The sequence below is a fragment of the Haliotis rubra genome, unplaced genomic scaffold, assembly GCF_003918875.1.
Source record: "Haliotis rubra isolate DU_JTF1 unplaced genomic scaffold, ASM391887v1 Scf209, whole genome shotgun sequence".
NCBI classification, from domain to species: Eukaryota; Metazoa; Mollusca; class Gastropoda; order Lepetellida; family Haliotidae; genus Haliotis; species Haliotis rubra.
In genome coordinates, this window is record NW_025766103.1 from 581151 (window position 1) to 606883 (window position 25733).

Consider the following 25733-nt stretch of genomic DNA (forward strand, 5'->3'; position numbering starts at 1 on the left):
TCAAGGATTTGTGCTTGGAACAATGCGGTATTTTCCCGCAATACATATGGGTGAAATATTGTTCAACAGCATAACAACTGTTCTATGGGTGGAAGAAATAACGTGTTTTGTTTTAATTTCCCATGTTACTTTTATTTTATTTTAATGCATTTATCATTTGTTGGATAAACAAAAACTAAAACAACAATCAAAACAAATGGCAGTTAAAAGGAACAATTTACAACGAAACAGTTTAAACTTTTAAAATCAGATAATCTCATGAGTTAGCATGGAACTCTACAGGCCCATGTTGTCCATCTCACGAGACATCTGGCACACAATGCATGGTCCACAGCAAGCAACGGAAAGACAATCTTTACAGATTGAACCCTGGAAAAGGAAGAGATGAAATGGGGATTGGATTCATTCATTCATTCATTCATTCATTCATTCATTCATTCATTCATTCATTCATTCATTCATTCATTCATTCATTCATTCATTCATTCATTCATTCATTCATTCATTCATTCATTCATTCATTCTTAAGCCCAGCGGCAGATCGCTGATTTTGTAATAGTGGAGTGCACATGCTTCTCAAGTCTCAAAGTGAGACTCTGTTAACATGTCGGTTGTCGGACAAAGGGATCCGAGACCCAAGAGCGGAAGGACTAAGGTTAAATTCCCAGGTCACTATTGGACCGCACTGAAGAAATTTACTGGCAAATATATAATCGTGCGGCGAATCCTGGTACGGCTAGGGGACACAAGTCACCAGTGTTTCATTGGGGTTAGCGTCGTTGCAACTTACCGAAATCCCACCCATGGTTCTGACTTTGGTTCTCATAGCAACAAGAGATCCGAGAACACAGAAGGGCATCATGCAGCATTCATCCATTCTCTCGGCAAGGCGGCACAGCATGCACGGCAGACAACACCATGTGCAGAGACCTGGACAGTAATATTCAGCGAACTTGATCATGGGGATATGTGTACCGTAGCAACAATCGCAACACCATTGTAAACAGTTTTACATCCTTTTAGAGTGCGACATCACGTTTACTGAAACGTACGTCACCTCGCTATATGATAACTTTATTACTATAAATGCCCTTCTCGTCAAGGAGGCCCTCAACTCAGCAATACAACATATTAGTGGTATACAGTTTCTAATCAGTCATGTTGAGTCAATTGACGTTTACAATACAACAACAAAACAGCACACCTGGCAAGAATATAAGAAATGAGAGTTATCTCCCCTAGACTTGTGACTACAGTCTCATAACCTCTATCCATTGAGTGAGTGAGTGAGTTTAGTTTTACGCCGCACTCAGTATTCCAGCTATATGGCGGCGGTCTGTAAATAATCGAGTCTGGACCAGACAATCCAGTGATCAACAGCATGAGCATCGATCTGCGAAATTGGGATATAATGACATGTGTCAACCAAGTCAGCAAGCCTGACAACCGATCCCGTTAGTCGCCTATTACGAGAAGCATGGTTTACTGAAGATCAATTCTAACACGGCACTTCACTGGTCTCTATCCAATGAAAGGCACTGACGTGGTATTAATGTACTAGTATGTTGGAATGAATCATTCGTTTCCAGATATTCATGATACCACGACGATATGTGGGAAGAAACGTAAACTTTTTCTTTTCTTCAAAATTGATCTGTGAGTCCGTCTTATCTGACAGATAAGTACCAGAATGCGTCGCTGCAAAATATTCACATATATTCTAACTTGACTGAAAACATCAGCGTTCTGTTCACAAGAATAAGACAATCATCCCATTAACTATCCGGTTGTGGAACTCTTTTCCGTTATCAGATCGAAATTCGACAAATCCGTTTCAATTAACGTCTTCTGAATAAATATGAATAACTATGTTAAGTAGAAACTGCGATCATGCTTATACATGAAAGGAAGAGGTGCTTTCAAATAATTCAACATATAGTAATTTAATAGAGCTCTTATACCTTATCAGACCAAAATTCGACACATTCGATTCAATTAACGTCTTCTGAATAAATATGAATAACTATGTTAAGTAGAAACTGCGATCATGCTTATACATGAAAGGAAGAGGTGCTTTCAAATAATTCAACATATAGTAATTTAATAGAGCTCTTATACCTTATCAGACCAAAATTCGACACATTCGATTCAATCAACTTCATGCCATTTAATAATAATAATTATTTTATTAATAAACAGCGATCAGGCCAAATCACGCGTTCTCGCACTTTGGCATTTTTAGCTTGTTTCCAAAGGTCGAGATCGCGAGAATGTCCCTTACAGTATTCCATAAGTACATGAAACAGGTGCTCGCAGATGATTAAACTTAAAGTAATTATGTTCGTGTAATTCTCTTCCGTTACACGTCAAAACATTGATTACACAACAGTCGCGTTTCCTGTTGATTGGGTCCCGTCCTATTGCGCAACTTAGTACAATAACCAGTCCAGAAGTTTGAAACCAATTCATTTAACTGGATATATAAATATTAATCAGTATTATTTGATACATCTAACAATTGTATATTGCTACACTACGCTCCTTCAGATCCTTGCAAACGCGTCGTGCAGCGTGCTCTGTCGTACAGTGTGCCCTGACAAACGGAAATCTGGAAATCGTGGAAATATTTTTTCTTATGAAACAAGGAATTGGAATTCAGTGTAACCATAGTTGTTTGTGATGTCTATTTTCACTTTCACACGAGAAAATTCAGATCGGCTGAAAAGTAGGTCATTGTCTGAATAGGTTAATGAGACTCATGTTTCGGTTTGCATATTGAAATTCGACAGTCATTTCAAATAACTTCTTTTTCATATTTAATGAATAATTATTTTAGGAATATATAGCGACAATGGTGGAAGTACATGAAACAGGTGCTCTCATATAATTTAGCTTGTACTGATAATACAGATGTTGGATCTGGTTTGCTTGGATAGGTGTTTCATCATCTGGCCATGGGTTACTTACACGAGCCGCAGTCGGTGGCACAGCCGAACTTGCCCGTTGACCAGTCTCGGTGACCTTCCGGTCTGACCAGGAGGTTGGGGTTTCCCGTGGGCTGAGTGACGACCGCCATTGTTGTGAAGGTGACGAGAGGTGCAGACTGCTACTGGAAGTAAACAGGAAAGGCTAGATGTTTCTGATATTCTGACACGCCCATTTGTCATAATTAAAATGAAAATGAGGCAAATGTGGTAGATTACAAGGAACTACTTTTATCTCTCCCATTAATCGTGATTGTATAATAACCATCTTAAACCATAATTTTCCGAAAAGTGAGCACACAATATCAAAGAAAAATAAATCTATATCATTTTAGTTGGAAGTCTCTGAAATAATGTAATATAATTGTATTTCCTGTGTCACAGGTTGTAGCAAGTACGTATCTGGTACGTGAACGGCTGTAAAAAGCAAACATTTAAACATTTAAATTATTTGCAAAGTAAATCCTTTGACAAAATTATAATATGTCCGAATTAGTTTGAATTCTCTGAAAATCGTGAAGTCAGCTCAGTTATATGCTGCTTTTCTAACGTTCCAAACATGTCCGTAGTCCCACTGAACACAAGTAGTCTCTGTCAGTGATTACAATTTGAATCTCCATTTCTTGGTTTAGTCCACACACACACACACACACACACATGTCAATATACCTGTCGCAGATACCGCCTGAGGGGAGTATACTGGTATAGCTACATAAGAGGACATAAATATACTCCCGCTAGGAACAATTGCGAAATATAATGGCGTCATCGGAACTTATGCAGCCGTGTGCAATGGTTTTGTCATGAGATAAGGTTGCTAGGCATGGGAGTTTGTTGTGAAACTGAAATAGAACTATCGGTAGTTAGGAAGGACGTGTACTATCCCGTGTTATAGTTAGGGTTGTTTGGCTGGCTGTAGTTTAGTTATGGTCATTTCGGGAACGGGTAAAGGGAGTGGACAAGTGGGTGTGTTGACGAAGTGATCACGTCGGGTTGTCAATTCAATTCAATATATACTGAGAGAAAGAAATAAAGGATCACAGGAAAATTCAAGCGTTCCTTTATTATTTTCCAGTTTTCATCACCACACCGCTAAACAAAGCTGGTGGTGGAAACTGGAAAATATTAAAGGAACGCTTGAATGTCCTTTCTTTCTCTCAGTGTATTTCTTGAAACACCACCAACGGTGGTACATGAAAATACAAAATTAGAATATTCATATAAATTGGCAAAAGAACTCAAACCCATAAAACCCCAGAAGTTAATGTATCTTTGTGGACTTAAATATTACATTAATATACATAGCGAGTTTTTTAAGATTACGCGTTTGTTTAGACGAGAACAGTTTGCTGACTTTCCATAAAGTAATTGAATTCAGGTAAGAAGGTAAATTTGTTTGTTTATGCAGTAGTAAAGCTTCGCATTTGAACAGATAATGGAGTTCTATCCCACTGCATGGGAGTTACATACATTACACAGACGATATTAATGATGTATTGGTTAAACAACTGTTGATTCAGACATGCCAACTGCTGTGTCAAGGGGCTTTATACAAAAGTTCATTTGGACATGACAGACATGTTTGAACTGTCTACTGTATTTGACAAACCGGTTGATATGCCAGTAGTTATATAGTGAGGTGGGGACTGCGAGCACCAGGTGTCATCGCTGTTTTATAGTGATTCATAAACACATGCTCTGTCATCGTATCGCTTGGTGACAATCACTGGATTGTCTGGTTCAGGCTCGATTTGTCTACAAACAACATCATACAGCTGCAATACTGCTGATACAGATATACATGTATACTCCTGATATAATCACAATTGTACAATCCACTCTGCTTTTAGCAGAGAGTTCTTATGAATGTGGAAAGGATTTTGTCGCTCTATTTAACCTGCTGATGTGGAATTGTGAGGATTCCATACGTCCTGAAATGAAGAAATGGAACTGGGACGAGTACACTGTTCCATTGGTCACCAAAAAACGTTTCTAAATAAGTCATTACCCAGCAACTGCTACTTGAAGGGGAATTCCCACCATGATCAGTTGTGAAGTAAGAAAATAAAGTGTAACTATAGGCAAACCCAACTTTCTTTGACTTCTTTGGTTGGCATTCTAGAAGTTGGGTAGATGATGAATGAGGACTATTTTTATGGATATACAAGCAAGTGGTGACAACGACATTAGAATCTATGTCGAAACGTCGCCTATACAGAATAAAGAAGTATATCCATAAATATAGTCCTCATTCTCCAACTTTCTTTGACGGAATTTGTCAAATAGAGACTGTGTTATTATGTATTATTAATGCATTATTATCTAGATTAGCACACGTGTGTTTGTGTGTGCGTATGTGTGTGTGCACGCGCGCGTGTCTGTGTGCATATTCTAGGTGTATATCACCAGGATCCGGAAATCAGGTCGGGATCAGTCGCCGTAACGCCACCACCACATAAAAGTAAAACGATTCACCGTCGTGGTGTGTTGACGTTCATTTCGACGACGACGGGCAGGACCATAGTTATCAAGGTGAAGTGCAGCGTAAACCCGTCTGTAAACATGACACTTGACTGGCGATGGTGACGCCAGTACCGACGTTGTGTACTCTGTTGACGTCTGTAGGCAATATGACGATTTGTTAGGGCACCCCACAACGTGGCCGTCGAGCATCAAGATGAGCTGCATGCAGACGATTTCGAATCGTCTCACCCGAAACTCGTACTCCAGGACCCTGGGAAAAGTTTTCAGCAATTGACTCATCGTTTGAGGGCGGTTCCGTATTGCCTAGTTTACTATTGCCTTGGATGCTTGGATCTTGCCTGACTGGGTAGCTCTGAAGGTCTATTTTGGGTTTGCCGTTGCCTGATCATAGTCATGCTAATCACTGACTGTGAATTTGTTTCCAGCATCCCAAGAACCAATCAACAAAATTGAAGCATATAATGGTCCACAGACAGTAATGGCGCTTCTCTGAAAGTGTCAAAAACAAGTGTCCTACGCACGTGCGTGATGCTACTGCGTGCGGCACGAGCAAACGATGTTTAAGTTTTTCAGGATAATTACGTTTTTGCTTCCGATGTCTACCGTCAACACTCACCTGTGCTCTAATATTTTTTATTAAATTTACCGTTTACTATTAAAAGTGTATTCAAACACAAGTATTTCCATGAAAGTGTCAAAAACAAGAATGGCATCCTACACACGTGCCTGATGCTATTGCGTGCGGCACGTCCAAACAATGTGTTACGTTTTCAAGAATATTACGGTTTTGCTTCTGATGCCTGTCGTGAACATCTGTGCTCTAATGCTTGTTATCAAATATTCTCCTTTCTTTTTAAACAGTGTATTCAAACTCTAGTCGAAAATATTTTTCAACTTCACGGCAAGTATCAGAGTTTGACATATTTGATAGCAAAAGTTACTTGAGTGAGATTCCCTATTGAGCAACTGTTGAATAGACCCTAAGTCGCTTGTTGAAATAAGACTGGGATTTAACACTGACGGAGCGTCCGCCACAAATCTGCACATAACATCGTGTAGGGAATGTTGGTGGATATGACCTGATAGGGTGGGGTGACGGCCAAGAGTGGGGGTGGGGTGTTGGGGTAGAGGGGTGATTGGGAAGGGCATCGTGGTCATGCGACTCACCCACGCTGGGGCTGTCAGGTGTATTATTACTCGTTCCTAAAACAAATACAAGCAGATAGGTTAGGGTGGGTATAGTGAAGGGTAACAGGATATGAGAGGGTAGTAGGATAAGGGAGGGTGGAAGTATAAGAGACTGACTGACTGACTGAGTTTAGTTTTACGCCGCTTTTAGCAATATTCCAGCAATATCACGGCGGGGGACACCAGAAATGGGCTTAACACATTGTGCCCATGTGGGGAATCGAACCCGGGTCTTCGGCGTGACGAGCCAACGCTTCAACCACTGGGCTACCCCACCGCCCCTGGAAGTATAAGAGAGGGTAGTAGGATAAGAGAGGGTGGAAGTATAAGAGAGGGTAGTAGGATAAGAGAGGGTGGAAGTATAAGGGAGTGTAGTAGGATAAGGGAGGGTAGTGTTCAGAGAGAGGGTGGAAGTATAGGGAGGGTAGTAGGATAAGGGATGTAGTAGGATAAGGGAGGTAGTAGGATAAGGGAGGGTGGAAGTATAGGGAGGGTAGTAGGATAAGGGAGGGTGGAAGTATAGGGAGGGTAGTAGGATAAGGGAGGGTGGAAGTATAGGGAGGGTAGTAGGATAAGGGAGGTAGTAGGATAAGGGAGGGTGGAAGTATAGGTAGGGTAGTAGGATAAGGGAGGTAGTAGGATAAGGGAGGTAGTAGGATAAGGGAGGGTGGAAGTATAGGGAGGGTAGTAGGATAAGGGAGGGTGGAAGTATAGGGAGGGTAGTAGGATAAGAGAGGGTAGTAGGATAAGGAAGGGTAGTAGGATAAGGGAGGCTGGAAGTATAGGGAGAGTGGTAGGATAAGGGAGGTAGTAGGATAAGGGAGGTAGTAGCTATGTGCCGGAGATAACGGTCGCAGTTGGGTGTACTGTGCAGACGACGAACTCAACCCGTTATCTAATGATGGACTGTAACCGTGGGAACATCTTTGAGAGTTTCATAACCACGAGGTTTGTTTTCGTGGGTAGATAAGGCTATAAAAACGATCATTCGTCCCCGTATGTCAAGCATTCGACTTTGGTGGTTAGTATCGGTAAGATCTTTTTGTATCTCTCATAGATATTTTCCAAGACTGTTCTAATTGGCCATTTCGTTTGCACCAAGTTTTCCTGGTAATATTCTTGTTCATCCCGCCACTCACTTTGTTCATTCTTATGTTATTTTGCTCTATTTCATTTCTTATATCCATTACTATAATCATGCAAGCTTTCAACGATACAACCCTGTTTAAACGGGTTGGCCTTTACTGAGGTTAAAGTGGTTGGCGATGTTGTTAGGGATTCCCTGAGGGCAAATTCAGATCGTACAGCTGAAACCCCCAGGAATCGAAAAACTGTCTTCTGTCCACGATATTTTCAGTCTCTTCCTTTTGGCGGGTGGTACTGTACATGACAGTTTTGCTGCCTTATATCATCGCATTAACGCTAATGGACGATGTTTTATGGAACAGCTAGCGATCCGGAATATTTCCATGCTCCGAATCTTTTTGTGACCTGTGCCCAAGCGGCCTTGTCCCGCGATAACCTCTCCGTACCATAGACACATGGATCAGGCGTGCGAGTTAAACGTTACCAGTTTATCAAACGGCTTTTGCTAATTTTATTGACTATTTGGAAATTGAATACGGGCTCCCGGGCTATCTACTTTTACACAACTCATCGGGTGCAACTACCTTCCATGTCCCGCGGGTCTCTGCGGTGGTTGGACCGAGACCATGGTCTCTGGTTGAACAAACTAAGGACAGGTATGAACGGTGGCTTAAACAATCACTTTGTGTTATGTGTAGGGCCGCAATTGACAATACAGAGGCAGCATCAGTTCAGCCCCAATTCATGGGGAGTGTGCCCTTCGATTCCGGAATGTGCCCCTTTGGTCTTTGTCCGTCCCTGACGTGTTTTGCGTCGCTTGTCACTACTGTTTCTTGGTCTTTAGGTGCCGTTCTGTAGGCGCCGGTCAACAAGCCTCGCCGACACGGGTCACACCGGCCACACCGCGACCACCCTCAACGGGTGCAGCGCCGGCCGCATCAGACCGGTCAGTCTCCGCAGCCGCCGCGTCCTCATGGTCACCTGGGGCGGTGGGGTAGTCTAGAGGTTAAAGCGTTGGCTCGTCACGCAGAAGACCCGGGTTCGAATCTCCACATGGGTACAATGAGTGAAGCCCATTTCTGGTGTCCCCCGCCGTGATATTGCTGGAATATTGCTAAAAGCAGCGTAAAACCAAACTCAGTCAGTCATGGTCACCTGATTTTGACATGCCTCCCTTACATATCGTCCCTATCGTTCAGCGTCTATCGGTCTCTTCTCTTTGTCAATACTCTCCTCTTTCATAATTCTGACCAGTCCAATGCTACTACCCAAATTTTCTTTGCGGGTTGCGAATAATAACGTGTTCGCGTTTCTAATGATATGAGTACTTAACTATTGCTTAGCATAAACCTTAGTATTGTCGTTTATTGTGTCGATATCTCCATATCAAAAATCCCAAACAATTGTGTTCTATAGTCGATTTGTATCCGTGTTTCAGTGTATGTTCTCGGTCCATCACATATTTATATATGTTGTTCGTTCTTGTATTCATACAAACTATTTACTGAATGTTGAAGTTAGAAGTGCATACCCTCTCATATCACCTACAGGATTCCTCTATAGCATATCCGCCTTTTAATTCGTACTTGTGGATGATATGTTACATCTGAAGCCATATAGGGTCATGTTAGTATATATTCTATTCAATTTGTCCTTTTCCACGCAAACATAATTCAAGAAGGCTGTTCTTGCCAACAGTTAGTGAGAGAGAGAGTTTATTGACAGTATGGGGGGCCACTGGCCCATTATACATACAGAAGATACAGTGTATTACACCACCAAGCGCCTGCGACATATACATATACACACATACACACATATACATATATATATATACATACATATACATACATACATACACATATATATATATCATTCATGCAATGACAGAAAACGTGCTCGTAGTTTGAACGCTAAGAATACATACTTTGCAAGCAATGATAACACATGGACATTTTTACTTGCTATCAACTGTTTAAATTTGTTTTCCAACAGTTAGTTGTACACAGGTTAAAGTTTACGTGAACGTGTCATGTTTATAAATGTTTATAAATGTCAAATTTATATGGTACCACTAAATATATTTGGTCGTGGTTTAACACACGTTTCAAGTGTTGTAGATTGATGGCCGAACCCCATTCGGACGGGAGGACAGTTACGCTCCTCCCCACGCTGTGTTCTGGTCCGCGCCACATCGAGTCTCTGGCAACAAAATTGCAGTTACTGACGAACGCTGTCGTACGATTTTGGACCGCTGAAAATCACACCGCTCACGACGGCTCTGCACTGGCGTTCAACACTGCAGAACTCTGCGATGTTTCCCCGCCTTCAAGTTGCGAAAGCAATAGGGTCCATCTTCATGGAAAATCCAGTGATCACAGTTTGCAGAACATTGTCTCTTGGATGACCAAGCCAAGAACTATGCTGTGCGATACGACCACGCCGTGTGTTCAGACATTAACTTTGTTGTGGCCTCCGACACAGTGAACAACGTTCAGTGCAAACCCAGAACCAATCGGAACATGATCTTTCAAGTAGACCAGAGCCAGTTTAATCGATGGGACCAGAGACAGATGAACTTTTTATTGTGAATGGTGATTCCATATTTGGCCATATCAGTGACATTGTAACATTTAAGATTGACTTTAATTTAGTGTTGTGTTATCATCTCATTATATACACGTGTGATATTATGCTTTCTGGTTACCCGAAGTAAGATAGGATCATTCTGCTATTCTTTAGGCATACTTCGAAATTTGAAATTAGTTACCATTTCCTATCAGAAGTTACCGATCCTATTTTGCTTCCATAGTATGTATACATTGCGTTTAACTTTTAACAAATCTGACCTGATCTCGCGTTTAACTTATCCGAGCTGTGAGCAGCTCTTGTCCACAAGTGGATGGAATTATAGGTAAAAATTCATCCCTAAACCATTTGAGAATTACATCAGATTCCGTAGTTAGATTTGCAGTTTTGCGCATGAGTGATAACGATTAGGCACGACATGGAGTTACTTGGAAATCAATAGAAAGACGGGGATTCGGGAAGTACAGACAGAACACATCCGTGGTGAAAGATAAAACAGATTAAGCTTCCATTAAAACACTCAACACATCAGTGGAAAGGGGTGAGTCACCGAACGGTGCAGTCGATATTCATCCAATCACGAAGCACATGCAAGGTTAGATACAGTGGTAACGAATCAAAGAATGTGTTGAAACATGTGCTTAAGATCAGGTTAGAGAGATGGACTGAGACAGAATAAACGTATGCGAGTAAAGAACCTGGTGTTGCGTTAATACTTGAATGTATGGTGCCAGTACATGAATGTAATGTGGTTAGTTAGGAGTCTCGGTCGTCCGACCCCTCACTCCTTGACTTAGCATCCTTCGACGGACCAAGCGAGTGGAGAAGCTGAGCTACCAGCTCCCCTGACAATGTGGAACGGCCATATTTAGTAGGTAACTGTTGTAGTGCTTACTAACACCCAAACGCCAGTTACGACAAAGGGTAGTAGGATAAGGGGTGGGGTGGGGGTGGGGGTCGGGTTTAGTGTGGGTGGAAGTATAAGAGAGTGTAGTAGGATAAGGGAGGGTGGAAGTATAAGGGAGTGTTGTAGGATAAGGGGGGGCTGAAGAATAAGAGAGTGTAGTAGGATAAGGGAGGGTGGAAGTATAAGGGAGTGTAGGAGGATAAGGTAGGGTTGAAGTATAAGGGAGTATAGTACGATAAGGGGTGGTGTGGGTGGAAGTATAAGAGAGAGTAGTAGGATAAGGGAGGGTGGAAGTATAAGGGAGTGTAGTAGGACAAGGGGGGGCTGAAGAATAAGAGAGAGTAGTAGGATAAGGGAGGGTGGAAGTATAAGGGAGCGTAGTAGGATAAGGGAGGGTGGAAGTATAAGAGAGTGTAGTAGGATAAGGGAGGGTGGAAGTATAAGGGAGGGTAGTAGGATAAGGGAGGTGGAAGGATAGTGAAGGGTAACGGGATATGGGAGGGTGGCAAAATAAGAGATCACTACAGAAATCGACCTTTGAGACCCCATGCATAAGCAAACAGGCCTCTGAATGTCGTAGTGTGCTTGACATTTTAACGTTGACTGAATTAATGTTTCTTAATTAGAACGCACGTTCTATAGTTATTGAGTATGTTTGTTTAATATTTGGTTACCAGATGCTGTCATCCTCCGGGTTTTGGAATGACTGGCTGTTGTGACTGTAACTATCAACACGGCTAAGAACCACTCCGGCCAGAACTGGCTGGGTCAATTGAACGCCACACATTGGGGTGGATGAACTGTTATCTGGGTAAACAACCCAATATAGTCCGGGTAGTTGTTGGACGACGTGGAGGTCAACACTGATAAGAAGCACAACCATGATACGATGTGTGGAAACTATTTGATCAACAGACGTTTCCGCCGTCACAGCAAGATATATGTGTCTGGTCGTCTTCCGGGACACGCCTTTCAAGCAGCGTGATTGTTTTCTAGGCCAACGCTTAGTCTTTGACTGACTGAGTTTGGTTTTACGCCGCTCTTAGCAATATTCCAGCAACATCACGGCGGGGAACACCAGAAATGGGCTTTCTTTCTATTTAATTACTAACTGTACATTTTAAATCAAACATGGGCAAGGCTATACACTTGTGAAGGTTGGAAGTTAGTCTGTCATACAGACCCTGAAACAAATATATCCAAGAAAGCCCATGCAAGTCTAGAATATGTGGCAAGTCTAGACTTCCACAGTTTCAGGAAAGTAGAGAAATTCTCTGGACTTCTTTTCTTTATATCTCATGATTATTTTTATGAACACGTCAGTTTTTTCTGTAAAATATGTTCATTTTTGAGACTAGATGTTAGTCTAGCTGGAAGTGTATCTACCCCGATGCGCAGGCTTCGTTTTAAGGTTCTGCAATCTAGTTTCAGTATTACCCGGTGACTCGGGATTTAGGTAGTCCCACCACCGAGGCTTCCACAAAGCGGAAGTCCGACAACTGATAGCCAAAACCACGTAGGCTACTTTGTATTCCTTTTGACAAGTGTAAATTTGCACAGCTCCCCGGGTCGAAAGCTATGAATACACACTGTGTACACAAAGTACCTTATCATTTTAAAAGCCATCAAACAAGTACTACAACCTGTACTTTAGTAAGAGTAAGTATGGTTTTACGCCGCTTTTAGCAATATTCCAGCAATTTCAAGGCAGGGGACACCAGAAATTGGCTCCACACATTGTACCCATGTAGGGAACCGAACCGGGCTCTTCAGCGCGACGGGCGGACACTTTAATAACCATTAGGCTATCCCATCGCCCCACTTTATAAAGAAAGTATAGTCCGAAATGTACCATTTGTAACATTTGACTTCTTTGCTAAGTTAATTTTGTTTAACGGCGAATCCAGCAATATTCCAGCTATATAGCGGCGCTCTGTAAATAATCGAGTCTGGACCAGACAATCCATTGATCAACATCATGAGCTTCGATCTGCGCAACTGGGATTCGATGCACATGTGTCAACCAAGTCATCGAGCCTGACCATCCGAACGTTAGTCGTCTTTTACAACAAGCATAGGTTACTGAAGACCAATTCTAACCCTGATCATCGTTAAGAGTCTTTCAGGATTCGGACATCCACAGATTTGTAGGTTGCACATTCTTGTCGATGTACAAGGCATCAAGAACTGTTACATTCCGGCACATATCGAATTATCCGTAATTCGAGACAAGCGAAGCATAATCGCCAATAATCGACGAGTAACGGTCCCCACAAATATCAACAAAGACGCTGACTAACTTCAATTCTGTTTCTTCTTAAAACCTCGTCGGGCGGTGGGGTAGCTTAGTGGTTAAAGCGTTCGCTCGTCACGCCGAAGACCCGGGTTCGATTCCCCACATGGGTACAATGTGTGAAGCCCATTTCTGGTGTCCTCCGCCGCGGTGAGACGGAGACGTGAATATCTGCCTGTCAGCGAGACTTGTGTGTCCGCCACGGTGTGCTCATGCTATCCATCACTAGTTTATTGGCCCCGGGTTATTTACAGAGCGAGTGTTATGTTGTAGAAATAGGCCTGACAGCGCCGGTAGATACAGTCCACTCAAAGACTACCTTTATCAGACACCTGAGCCTCGATACTCGTATATTCTCAGTGGGATAAAGCCATAGAGATTTACCCTGTCACTCTGTATATGTCCGTATCCAAGATATACCGCCTGGAAGATTATTAGACCGGGGTTGTTGTTGTGTTGAACTATCTAGGTGTCTTGGTATCGGCTGACAAACAAACAACCGTAGAAGATAGTGAGTGAGTTCAGGTTTACGCCACTTTTAGCAATATTCCAGCACTATCACGGCGGGGACACCAGAAATGTGCTTCACACATTGTACCCATGTGGGGAATCGAACCGGGTCTTCGGCGTGACGAGCGAACGCTTTAACCACTAGGCTACCCCGACGCTGCCGGTAAAAGATAAAGCTTTCATTTCGCAACAGAATTAACAGAATGTTCCGTGGACATTGCCTCTTAAATGTACTAAGAGGTGGCCATGCTTATCAGTGTATTGCCTTTCCAATGCAGAGGATTACTCGCCCGTGAAGATCCGGGGTAGAATAGGTCTTCAGCAACCCATGCTCGCCGTACAAGGCGACTATGCTTGTTGTAAGAGGCGACTAACGGGATCGGGTGGTCAGGCTCGCTGACTTGGTTGACACATGTCATCGAATCCCAATTGTGCAGATCGATGCTCATGCTGTTGATCACTGGATTGTCTGGTCCAGACTCGATTATTTACAGACCGCCGCCATAGAGCTGGAATATTGCTGAGTGTGGCGTAAAACTAAACTCACTCACTCACACTGCAGAGGATTACTGTCTCTCTCTCTGTTTGCTTGTTTAACAAAACAGCTGCAAAAAGTGATCTCGATGTATACATTTGCTTAGTTAAAAGCTCTAAAGTCACACATAACAGTACTACACTTATCTTGTCTTACCTTTGTGAAGTGAAGAGGATGGTGTCTATTTACTTCATTAACAAATACTCAGGTGTTACTGTTAGTATGCAAAGTTATGATGCTAAGGCTTCACACAGCGCTTGCTTCCTCACAGCTACAGAGTTGACTGGGAGGGGTCGCTGTGTCGCTGCAGGGAACCCTATATATGGTGTTATGCCACTGTTTCAAAAACAAAAATCGTCCTGTGACGTCCGTAAAGTATGTTTTTTTTGCATTATATTTAATTCGTAAACGTCATAAACCGATTTTCTTTATTTAAATTCACTTTGATCTAACGGAACTGACAAATTCTAAAGCGAATCGTTTACATTTTTGTTATATGATGCATTTCTGTGGATTCGCAAATGCTTAGTATAGCTCTTAGTGTTCCATTATAGTGATATTTTCTAAACAAAAGTATTGACAATGTTTTTATATTTTTTCACAAAACACGTTTAGTTTTGTATGTACATGGTGACATACCTATTTTGACATAGCGACATCAAAGCAATGACATAATAACATTTTTGTCACTTTATTTTAAAGAGTGAGTGAGTGTTCTATCCGGAACAATGCATTCAGTTATTAAACGGCTCAGTGTGAGATAATATTCCTCATTCATAAAAATTTCAGAAATATTACACCATAAATAATTGTACGCCATAAATGGACTTCGCACATTGTCCCCACGTGGGGAATCGAACCCAGTCTTCGACGTGAAGAGTGAACGCTTTAATCACTTGGCTACCGAACAATCAGCGAGGAAAGGAAAACAAACCCGTGTTTAAAAGCAGAGATATGTAAATAACTATAAATAACTTGTAAAATACAAGCATCGATCTAGATTTGGATTTATGCCAAAGAAACTAAGGAAGTATTCCAACAAGTTAAATTAAATCGATACCAAAGTGTACTGTTGATAGCAGTCGCCAATGGAAGCCATTAATGTTTATACAGGTGAAAAGGGGGAATATTAGACAGAGTTATCAAATGACAAAGAAAGAAATATCCTGAGCAGGGCTTTTGGTATTCTTCGATTCAACTATAGTCTGTTTGCAGTGAAAACGTACCGATGAAAAAAGTAAATCAAATAAAGTGAAATTAAGATTGCGAATCCTCATAGTTTTACCTTGCCAATTGAACATTTAAATCTCAGAATTTATTCAACTTAGGATAAAAGTTGTTTTACAAACGATCATAGTTTCAAATCGCTATTGTTGGTTTGTACTACAATGGGGGTAAGCGCAGTAGTTGGAACAGTGAAACAAATGCACGGGCGGTACGTGATGAGCATTCACTTAGACCAACCCCGGCCCACTTGTTCTCGGTGTTTCATTTAATGTGCCTACCCCCTTGTAATACAAACCAATATTAGCGATTTGAAACTATGATCGTTTGTTAAACAACTTTTACCCGAAGTCGAATAAAATTTTGAGATTTAAATGTTCAATTGGCAAGGTAAAATCATGAGGATTCGCAATCTCAAATTCATTTTATTCTATTTATCTTTTGTTTAAAGTGAAATTAATCGGTACGCTTTCATTGCAAACAGACTATATAACATGTCATTTTTGGTGTCTTTGAGGTTCCCATGTAACGCCATGGACCATTCTAACTGCCAATTAAACGTAAAATACTAAACGTAAATTACATTTTGTTTGTCTGAAGTGTTCATCCGGGTTCTGCGGTTGTGTTTCTGCGTTGATGTTGTATCAAACTAAAGACCGACATACATGTAATGTTGTTTCAAAGTAAAGAACGAAATACATGTCATGTTGTTTCAAAGTAAAGAACGAAATACATGTCATGTTGTTTCAAAGTAAAGAACGAAATACATGTCATGTTGTTTCAAAATACAGAACGAAATACATGTAATGTTGTTTCAAAGTAACCAATGGTACCATAACGCTACCCACAACGTTACAATATCATCACCGTCACGTATGATATACGTTCTGAAAAAAACGGTCTTTAAAACGAACATTACTGGTCTGTGTTCAACTAACCTGTATCTCTCGTAGCCATAGCATGCTTGCTATCTAAAATATACTATATATCATTTCAAGCTCTAAATAACACATGTTTTGATATTGTAACAGTTTCTAGTTTTTAGTTATGGGTAATACAATCCGACATAACGTAAATGGCACGCGTGCTGTCGACAATTGTTTATTGCTTGCAATTGTGTATGTTTTCACATCCATATTTGATGGGGTTTTTCATAAATAGTTCCTGGTTGCTTTCAAAACGTATTTACATTCGACTCGTGGTAGCGGTGGTCATCTTAGAGGCAGCTTTTATTGACGGGTCCGTCACTCACCGACACCAGAAAAACCGTTCCCCCTACCCATGTATGTCAATCCATGCTAAGCATTTGTTAAAATGACTGGTTAGCTTTCTTGCCTATCGTGTTTCCTATACTTAACTTGTTATTGTTAATGCATTTAAAGATCAAAAAGTACTTTTGGTTTCATGAATCGCATCTTGCAAACTCGACGACTGCAATTGACCACTTTTATTCAGAATGACTGATAAGTCTATCCACTACTGTACATCCGTTTCGGACGTTTGAAATATATTAAAAGAACCGTTAGATACAATATATCAGATTAACTCTGATACGTTTCAGATATTACTGTAAACCGGCGTACGTATACGTGACTGCAATTTAGTCTACAGAATTTACCTACTGAAATAGGCGAGGTATGAGTACGTTACCTTGGCAACATATATTCACGTGCTCAGAGTGGTAATAAGTGAACAATTAAAATGAAAGATTCACGTCATCATTTATCAGCATAAAATGCTCGTACATCTATTTTGTTCACCCTAATCGGGTCCATGGGTATTGGTAAGTACTACGATTTGAGTTATAATTTGAGTTACGGGTATCTCACCTTGTTAGAGTAAAATCCTTGTGTTTACCGCTAGGAAGGCTGTTGGTTGCTGCGTACTCAACTAAATGGGAAGCACGTTCAACTGACACGGAATCACGTGACTTCAGTGTCCTGGCGATATAAACACTGTGGGCGCTGGTAGTCGACGTGGTTATGATAGGCGACGAGTATGTAAAATAGTAATTGTGTCCAAGGTATATTGGGACATGGTGATTGTAGGATAAGACTATGGTCGAAAAATACTAACATATGTATGGTATATAAACACCCGAATTAAATACAGCGAGATGAATCAGTGAGAGAGTTGTCTTCAATCGGCTTTGACAAATATTTCAGCTTAATAAAGCGGGAATTTAAGCAGATTTTGGACTTTAACCACTACGAGGCAACCCACACCACGATGCATATTTGTTTGGCATATTTAGTATACGGAGTTACTGCATGGTTTGTTTGCACTTCTTCTGCGCCTATAAAGGACGAAGACGTCTCTCGTGTCCCGTTGAGCCAAAGTTCTACGGGCGGTGGGGTAGCCTAATGGTAGAGTCTACTAATGCCTACAGGGAATAACGCCTACAGTCTTAAATAAACAATTTTACGCACCATGCAGTGGTTACAAATTATACTGCCTCTACCCTTTCACTAAAGTGGTAGGTCCCACTTCATTGTGCACTAATGCCTGCAGGGAATACAAAACACAGACTTTAAAATGCCATTTTATAAGATTTAACCATATCATCATTTTCATTTCTTCACACCAAATTACATTACATTACATATTATTGAATTATTAATTGAGATTACATTACAAATCATATTATTGAATTATTAATTGAAATGATCATTAATCAACATCAATTATTTACATATGTACATATGTACATATGTACAAATATACAAACATACAAATATACATTTCTGATGACAATGAAACACGGTCGATCTCCGTGTAGATCCTCTTACGGTGTGGGGGACGGGCGCCGTGCGACATCTGCACCAACTTGTTCCTCTCAGTTTTCTCCAACTTCTGAAGCATTTTCACCAAAGGGAAAATGTTAGGGTGAGCTCTCTGGACAGTCTTGTTGAGGTGGGAATACCAACCCTCGAGATGATTATTCGTCCTCGGGCCTCGGGTCTCGTGGTGGTTCCATAGTCCCAACCACTCTCCTACCCAGAGTTCCATGCGGCAAGCCAGCATAGTGCCTCTGCCACAGGCCAGAAAAATGTGATGATCCGTCACATCTTGCACCGTCCGTTCACTATAATCTACATATTTCTTAACTCTTTTATCTTTGACGAGCCTAAACATCTAATTAAACATCTTTGTTAGAATGGCTTAGTTTCACTGAGAAAATATCCTAAAACATGTAACACTATTTCGATTTGCGTAGCGATCCTTTGTTTACGTGGGTTTTACGGCTCCACGTGCTGTCATCGAGGCCGACAGGAAGCAAACGACGCAACCAGTTTGATATCTAAATATGTACTGTCATAAATGTTACTGTCGCAGTTGTGGAAGAATATATATGTAACACTGTAAAACATTGTAAAGAGCGCGCCGAAGAGCTTGCGTATGGCCAGTCTCTTCTTATTATGAATATGCGCGTTTGTTTACAAACAAGAGAAAAGTCCGGTCACGTGATATGCAAATTAGCCTGTGGCAGTGATGTTATGCTAAGTCATCACTGCGCCGGAGTGTGAGTCCCAACTGTGGACTTCAAGATCCTGCCGGTAGCCTAATGGTTAATGCGTTCGCTCGTCACGCTGAAGACCCTGGCACGTAGAAAAAAAGTGTGAAGCCCATTTCGGGTGTCCCCCGCCGTGATATTGCTAAAAGCGATGTAAAACTTGACTCACTCACTCACAAGTTATACAGTGTGTGTTAGCAACCCAAACTAGCTGGGATGGGACCAGATATGACAATCCGGGAACGCATAATGGACACGACTCTGCACAGAGAATCGAGTCGAACTTGGTGCATTTGGCGCTCTGTTCGTTAATATCTATGAAATGTCGGCATTGTAAAAAATCGACAGAACAGTTTTACTACAGGAATATCTATGAGATACATGCATTTTGTCTACTTGACAGTATATGAGCTATTGGATGTACTACAGGGTGGTGTGCTATGTTCGTATCTATGAGATACATGCGCATTATATATTTGACAGTGTATGCACAATTGGATGTAGGCCTACTACAGGGAGGTGTGCTATGTTCGTCTCTATCTATGAGATACATGCACATTATATATTTGACAGTGTATGCACAATTGGATGTAGGCCTACTACAGGGAGGTGTGCTATGTTCGTCTCTATCTATGAGATACATGCACATTATATATTTGAAAGTGTATGCACAATTGGATGTGGGCCTACTACAGGGAGGTGTGCTATGTTCGTCTCTATCTATGAGATACATGCACATTATATATTTGACAGTGTATGTACAATTGGATGTGGGCCTACTACAGGGAGGTGTGCTATGTTCGTCTCTATCTATGAGATACATGCACATTATATATTTGACAGTGTGTGTACAATTGGATGTAGGCCTACTACAGGGAGGTGTGCTATGTTCGTCTCTATCTATGAGATACATGCACATTATATATTTGACAGTGTATGCACAATTGGATGTGGGCCTACTACAGGGAGATGTGCTATGTTCGCTCTATCTATGAGATACATGCACCTTATATATTTGACAGTGTATGCACAATTGGATGTGGGCCTACTACAGGGAGGTGTGCTATGTTCGTCTCTATCTATGAGATACATGCACATTATATATTTGACAGTGTGTGTACAGTTGGATGTAGGCCTACTACAGGGAGATGTGCTATGTTCTTCTCTGTCTATGAGATACATGCACATTATATATTTGACAGTGTGTGTACAATTGGGTGTAGGCCTACTACAGGGAGGTGTGCTATGTTCGTCTCTATCTATGCACTTCTTCCGCGCCTATAAAGGACGAAAACGTCTCTCGTGTCCCGTTGAGCCAAAGTTCTACGGGGCGGCGGGGTAGCCTAATTGTGGAGTCTACTAATGCCTACAGGGAATGACGCCTACAGTCTTAAATAAACAATTTTACGCACCGGTGGTTACAAATTGTACTGTCTGTACCCTTTCACTAAAGTGGTAGGTCCCACTTCATTGTGCACTAATGCCTACAGGGAATACAAAACACAGACTTTTAAATGACATTTTATAAGATTTAACCATATCATCATTTTCATTTCTTCACACCAAATTACATTACATTACAAATAATATTATTGAATTATTAATTGAAATGATCATTAAACAACATGAATTATTTATATATGTACAAATATACAAATATACATTTCTGATGACAATGAAACACGGTCGATCTCTGTGTAGATCCTCTTACGGTGTGGGGGACGGGCGCCGTGCGACATCTGCACCAACTTGTTCCTCTCAGTTTTCTCCAACATCTGAAGCACTTTCACCAAAGCGAAAATGTTAGGGTGAGCTCTCTGGACAGTCTTGTTGAGGTGGGAATACCAACCCTCGAGATGATTATTCGTCCTCGGGCCTCGGGTTTCGTGGTGGTTCCATAGTCCCAACTGTGGACTTCAAGATCCTGCCGGTAGCCTAATGGTTATGTGCACATTAGATATTTTGTCCTAGTCTCTTGCACAAGTAACCCAATATCCTGCCCTTTACCAGTTATCTGATAGGGTTCTGGGGCTCAAGGCACTGGTGCCATGGTTTCCATAGCAACAGTTTTTTAGCCAATCCCCAGGGGCTATGTTGTCACATGACAGGGGCAAGAGGGAGCGTGGGACCCCCAAGCCTGAAATCTTCCTCTTTCTGCCTGCACTGTCGAGGTGACAACAAGCCAGCTTGTTTTTTAGGTAAGAACCTCAGTTTGCTTCCATATTGCAACTGGGTCTTCTGTATTAAATTCCTATGCATAGTTATGTTGTTAGCAGGATAAGTAATTATCTGCGGCTTTTAAATTAATGCATTATTTAATTTGATAAATCACAATTAAAACAATTGTTGGGTCACTGTCATCAATTATTCTTGCTGTGCCAAACTGGCGAAAGGTCACTCATCTGTGACTGTCCAAACGTGCACTCGATGGCAAGAATAAATGACATGTACTCATTGTAATATATTTTCATCTAGAAATTCATTTTAGTAAAGTACTTTGTGTGTTTAGCATTAATTTGCTTATTTGACCTGCCAGTCAAAATTGTCTCTAGCTCATTGCTAAATTCAAAATTCCATTTATTTACAACTTGTTGCTGCTAACAACAGAACTCTTTTGCCATTTTAATCTAAATTTAAAAGTGTCTGTATCACTGTCCCGGTTTCCAAACCATGTGCTCAGTTAGAGTATCACGGTGTCAGCTGGAACCAATTAGTGGCGGTCATGCTCACTGACCAGTGCTGACCTCTCCACTGAGCAGCACACAGCCTGGGCTGTCTTCGGCTCTCCTCGGCATTCTCCGGCTCCCGTCCGGCTCCATTACAAAATGGCTGCACCGGATGTAAACAAAACTAGGGTCCGTCGTCTGCTTCATGGTTATCTTAACATAGCATTGACTACCGGTACCATGCAACTATATCAATCATATTTTAGTATGTTTCCCCACTTGATGTGAAAGTGAAGTCACAGTTTATTCAATAATAATATAATGTATTATATTATATGGCCAATAATATACCTGCAAATTGTAGTAATATAAATCATGTAATATCCGTTTATTACATATTATCAATTTATTTACTACAATTAGGTGTTTATTCTGGGTAGCCCCAAGTGGTGTACCTACTGGGTGTATTGACATTCTGTTGGAGCTAGCCTCATATTGACTAGTATGATCATCCAACAGGCAGTCATACCCCATTTCCCTTAGCCACATGTGTCGTACAGGCCAGGTGTCCTGTCGTGGCTATTGTGTATATCAATCAACCGGTTTTCTGTATCATATATTCCAAATGTGTTGGGTATAGATATTGCCCCACTTTGTGTATATATATGTATTTTTATACTTCCCATTGGCCCTTAAAGTTAATGTGACTTTCACCTCACCTCAGGTGGGGCCCTATGTAAATCCTCTGATAGGAGGGGTGTGACGATTCTTTTGGGTTATGTAATTAAAGGTATTTATGTAAATACTCTTTGGGATTGTGTGCTCATATATGCACATATACTTTTGTACCAATATTGTATTTATTTGTCCTTTAATAATATTGTTGCCCCTATTAAGTATTGTCGTCACATCCTACATATCAGTCGGATTATTATGTATTTTCATTATTGTATCTGTACAATGGCTCTTTCTGCCTGCACTGTCGAGGTGACAACAAGCCAGCTTGTTTTTTAGGTTTCACCTGGACTGTGCAGTCGGAATTTGCAACTCTGTAACCAAGACCTTTTATTTCAATATATATTATTACTGTCTTTTTGTGTTGTGTCATCTTTGACTGGAGCACTTCGCGCAATAGACACACTTGCCCATCCCTTTTACCGTGAGACGTAATTGTTACGCAATAACAGCAATTACCCAAGTCTTACATTGGCGCCCAACGTGGGGCAAAGTGTCGCAAGCGTTCATAGTACTCCTCAACGGTCAAAGATATACACTCATTGGCACATAAGGCATAATTTTGTATCTGTACTTCTACCCTTAGTTGCCTTAGTCAACTAAGAATTCTCAGTATCTCAACCTCATCTCCGATTTTTTGTCAACATGTCCTCGCTCACGAACTCTGAGCTCTTGGACACTATGTTGTCAATGAAAATTGACCCCAAGCGATCAATTGGAATAATTGGGCTCCCGGAGGAAACAAAAACGGAGTCGGTTGAGGAGGAGTTGTCCCCTTGCTATGGGAAGGTGCGGGTTCTCCAGGTGCTTGATTCTATTCATCAGCTGCACCTCGTGGAGTTCACGAGCCCTCAAGTCCCTCTGAAGCTTGGGGACACTGTACTCATCAGAGAGGAGGAGTATCAAGTTATGAAAGTGAACTTGGTTCGGGAAGGATCCTCTCTAGAAGACGTCGTGGCCAGGGCAGTAGATCAGGCCCTGGACAGGAAGATGGCCCTGATGATGGAGGCGATAAAGTCGCAGATGCTGGAACAGTTCCAACTGCTATTACGACAGCTTCCATCAGCTACGACCAGCACCGGACCCATAAAACCAAAGCCAACAACTCCCACACCTGTTCTGGCGGCTAACGAGGTTGCTGCTGCCCACTTAGAATCCTCAGCCGCCAGCGACTCTAATGTTGCAAGCTCGAGTGCTGGGGTTGTGGGTAGCGGTAGCACTGTACGCCCAGACCCACAACAGGTGCTGGTGAATTGGGGTCGTCCCTCATCCAGCTACTTCAGACTGAAGACCTTCTCTGGTACAAGACCCATCAAAACGGAGAGGTAGCTTTTGAAGAATGGGCCAAACAAGCGAAGATTGTAATGGAAGATCAGGCCCTCTCAGACATCGGGAAGTCGGGAGTCTTCATTGTCGAACGTCACCAGGGTGAATTGCCTGTCTATGTTTTTCGACCAGAAAATGGAGACGGGCCCTCAAAGACTTACCATCGCAACCTCTTACTTCCTGTTGGTTCATTGCCCCTAGATATGGATGAACCAGAAAGAAACCAATGTCAGAGGCGGCCTGTTACCAGATCCAGAACCCGAAATCAACAACCGGAGGACATCTTAGAATCCTCTGAAGACGAACTACACACTATCAATGTATGGTACCCACAGCCTGAACCTATTAGAGCTGTACCCACTAGCAGCTTGAACCCTGAGGCTCAACCCTTTGAACCACAAGAGCAGGCACTGCCATACACACAACCTACTGCAGAGGAAGTTCCCGCTATCCAAGTGGTTCCCGGTATGCAGAATGAGGCAACCACTGCAGGACCCCTCACCAGGGAAACGGTTGCAGTGGAAGCTGAAGCTGCTCCATCAGAACCCATGGAGAGTGGGGACTCAGGAGAACTACATGGGAGAGAAGATGGGCTGCCTGAAGATCCGGACAATGAGGATACATCGCTCATCGCTCCCTGTGATCCGGTAGAATCATCTGGTGGTGAGCAAGACCTATCTGAGAACTCTGTGGACTCTGCTATAAGTGATCCAGTTGCTGCGGAGGAGCCACTCCAGTCTCTCCCCTGTGAGGAGACTGTTATCATGACCTTGCCGGAAGCTCCTCGTAGATCCCAGCGCCAGCGACGAAGCACTAGGTTCTTTTCCTGGGATCCATTTACGAAGAAGTATTCTCAGGTCATACATGTGTGATACAAGAGGGTTACGAATGATTGTTCAGCTGAAGCATTGTTTAATCATGTATTTGTATTTATCAATTCCAATCCGGGTTACAAAATTTCCTTAAAGGGGGGGAGAGTGTAAAGGCTGGATATTTTGTCCTAGTCTTTTGCACAAGTAACCCAATATCCTGCCCTTTACCAGCTATCTGATAGGGTTCTGGGGCTCAAGGCACTGGTGCCATGGTTTCCATAGCAACAGTTTTTTAGCCAATCCCCAGGGGCTATGTTGTCACATGACAGGGGCAAGAGGGAGCGTGGGACCCCCAAGCCTGAAATCTTCCTCTTTCTGCCTGCACTGTCGAGGTGACAACAAGCCAACTTGTTTTTTAGGTAAGAACCCCAGTTTGCTTCCATATTGCAACTGGGTCTTCTGTATTAAATTCCTATGCATAGTTATGTTGTTAGCAGGATAAGTAATTATCTGCGGCTTTTAAATTAATGCATTATTTAATTTGATAAATCACAATTAAAACAATTGTTGGGTCACTGTCATCAATTATTCTTGCTGTGCCAATCTGGCGAAAGGTCACTCATCTGTGACTGTCCAAACGTGCACTCGATGGCAAGAATAAATGACATGTACTCATTGTAATATATTTTCATCTAGAAATTCATTTTAGTAAAGTACTCTGTGTGTTTAGCATTAATTTGCTTATTTGACCTGCCAGTCAAAATTGTCTCTAGCTCATTGCTAAATTCAAAATTCCATTTATTTACAACTTGTTGCTGCTAACAACAGAACTCTTTTTGCCATTTTAATCTAAATTTAAAAAGTGTCTGTATCACTGTCC

General features: G+C 41.7%; 1 protein-coding gene across 3 annotated transcripts; it reads right to left on the reverse strand.

Moving 5' to 3' along the window:
- Positions 1-270: 270 nt before the first annotated feature.
- LOC124276405 (placenta-specific gene 8 protein-like) lies at positions 271-17746 on the reverse strand. Of its 3 annotated transcripts, none has more exons than XM_046712044.1 (4): positions 17630-17746; positions 2968-3109; positions 791-930; positions 271-369 (listed from the first exon to the last, which is right to left on the reverse strand). In XM_046712044.1, the coding sequence occupies exons 2-4, from the start codon at positions 3074-3076 to the stop codon at positions 277-279; spliced, it is 342 nt and encodes a 113-aa protein (XP_046568000.1). In that variant the 5' UTR covers positions 3077-3109; positions 17630-17746; the 3' UTR covers positions 271-276. The 3 variants fall into 3 exon arrangements, with proteins under 3 accessions (XP_046568000.1, XP_046568001.1, XP_046568002.1); XM_046712045.1 differs by having other exon boundaries at positions 2968-3106; positions 17630-17716; XM_046712046.1 differs by lacking the exon at positions 17630-17746 and adding an exon at positions 3654-3722.
- Between the last annotated feature and the right edge of the window lie 7987 nt (positions 17747-25733).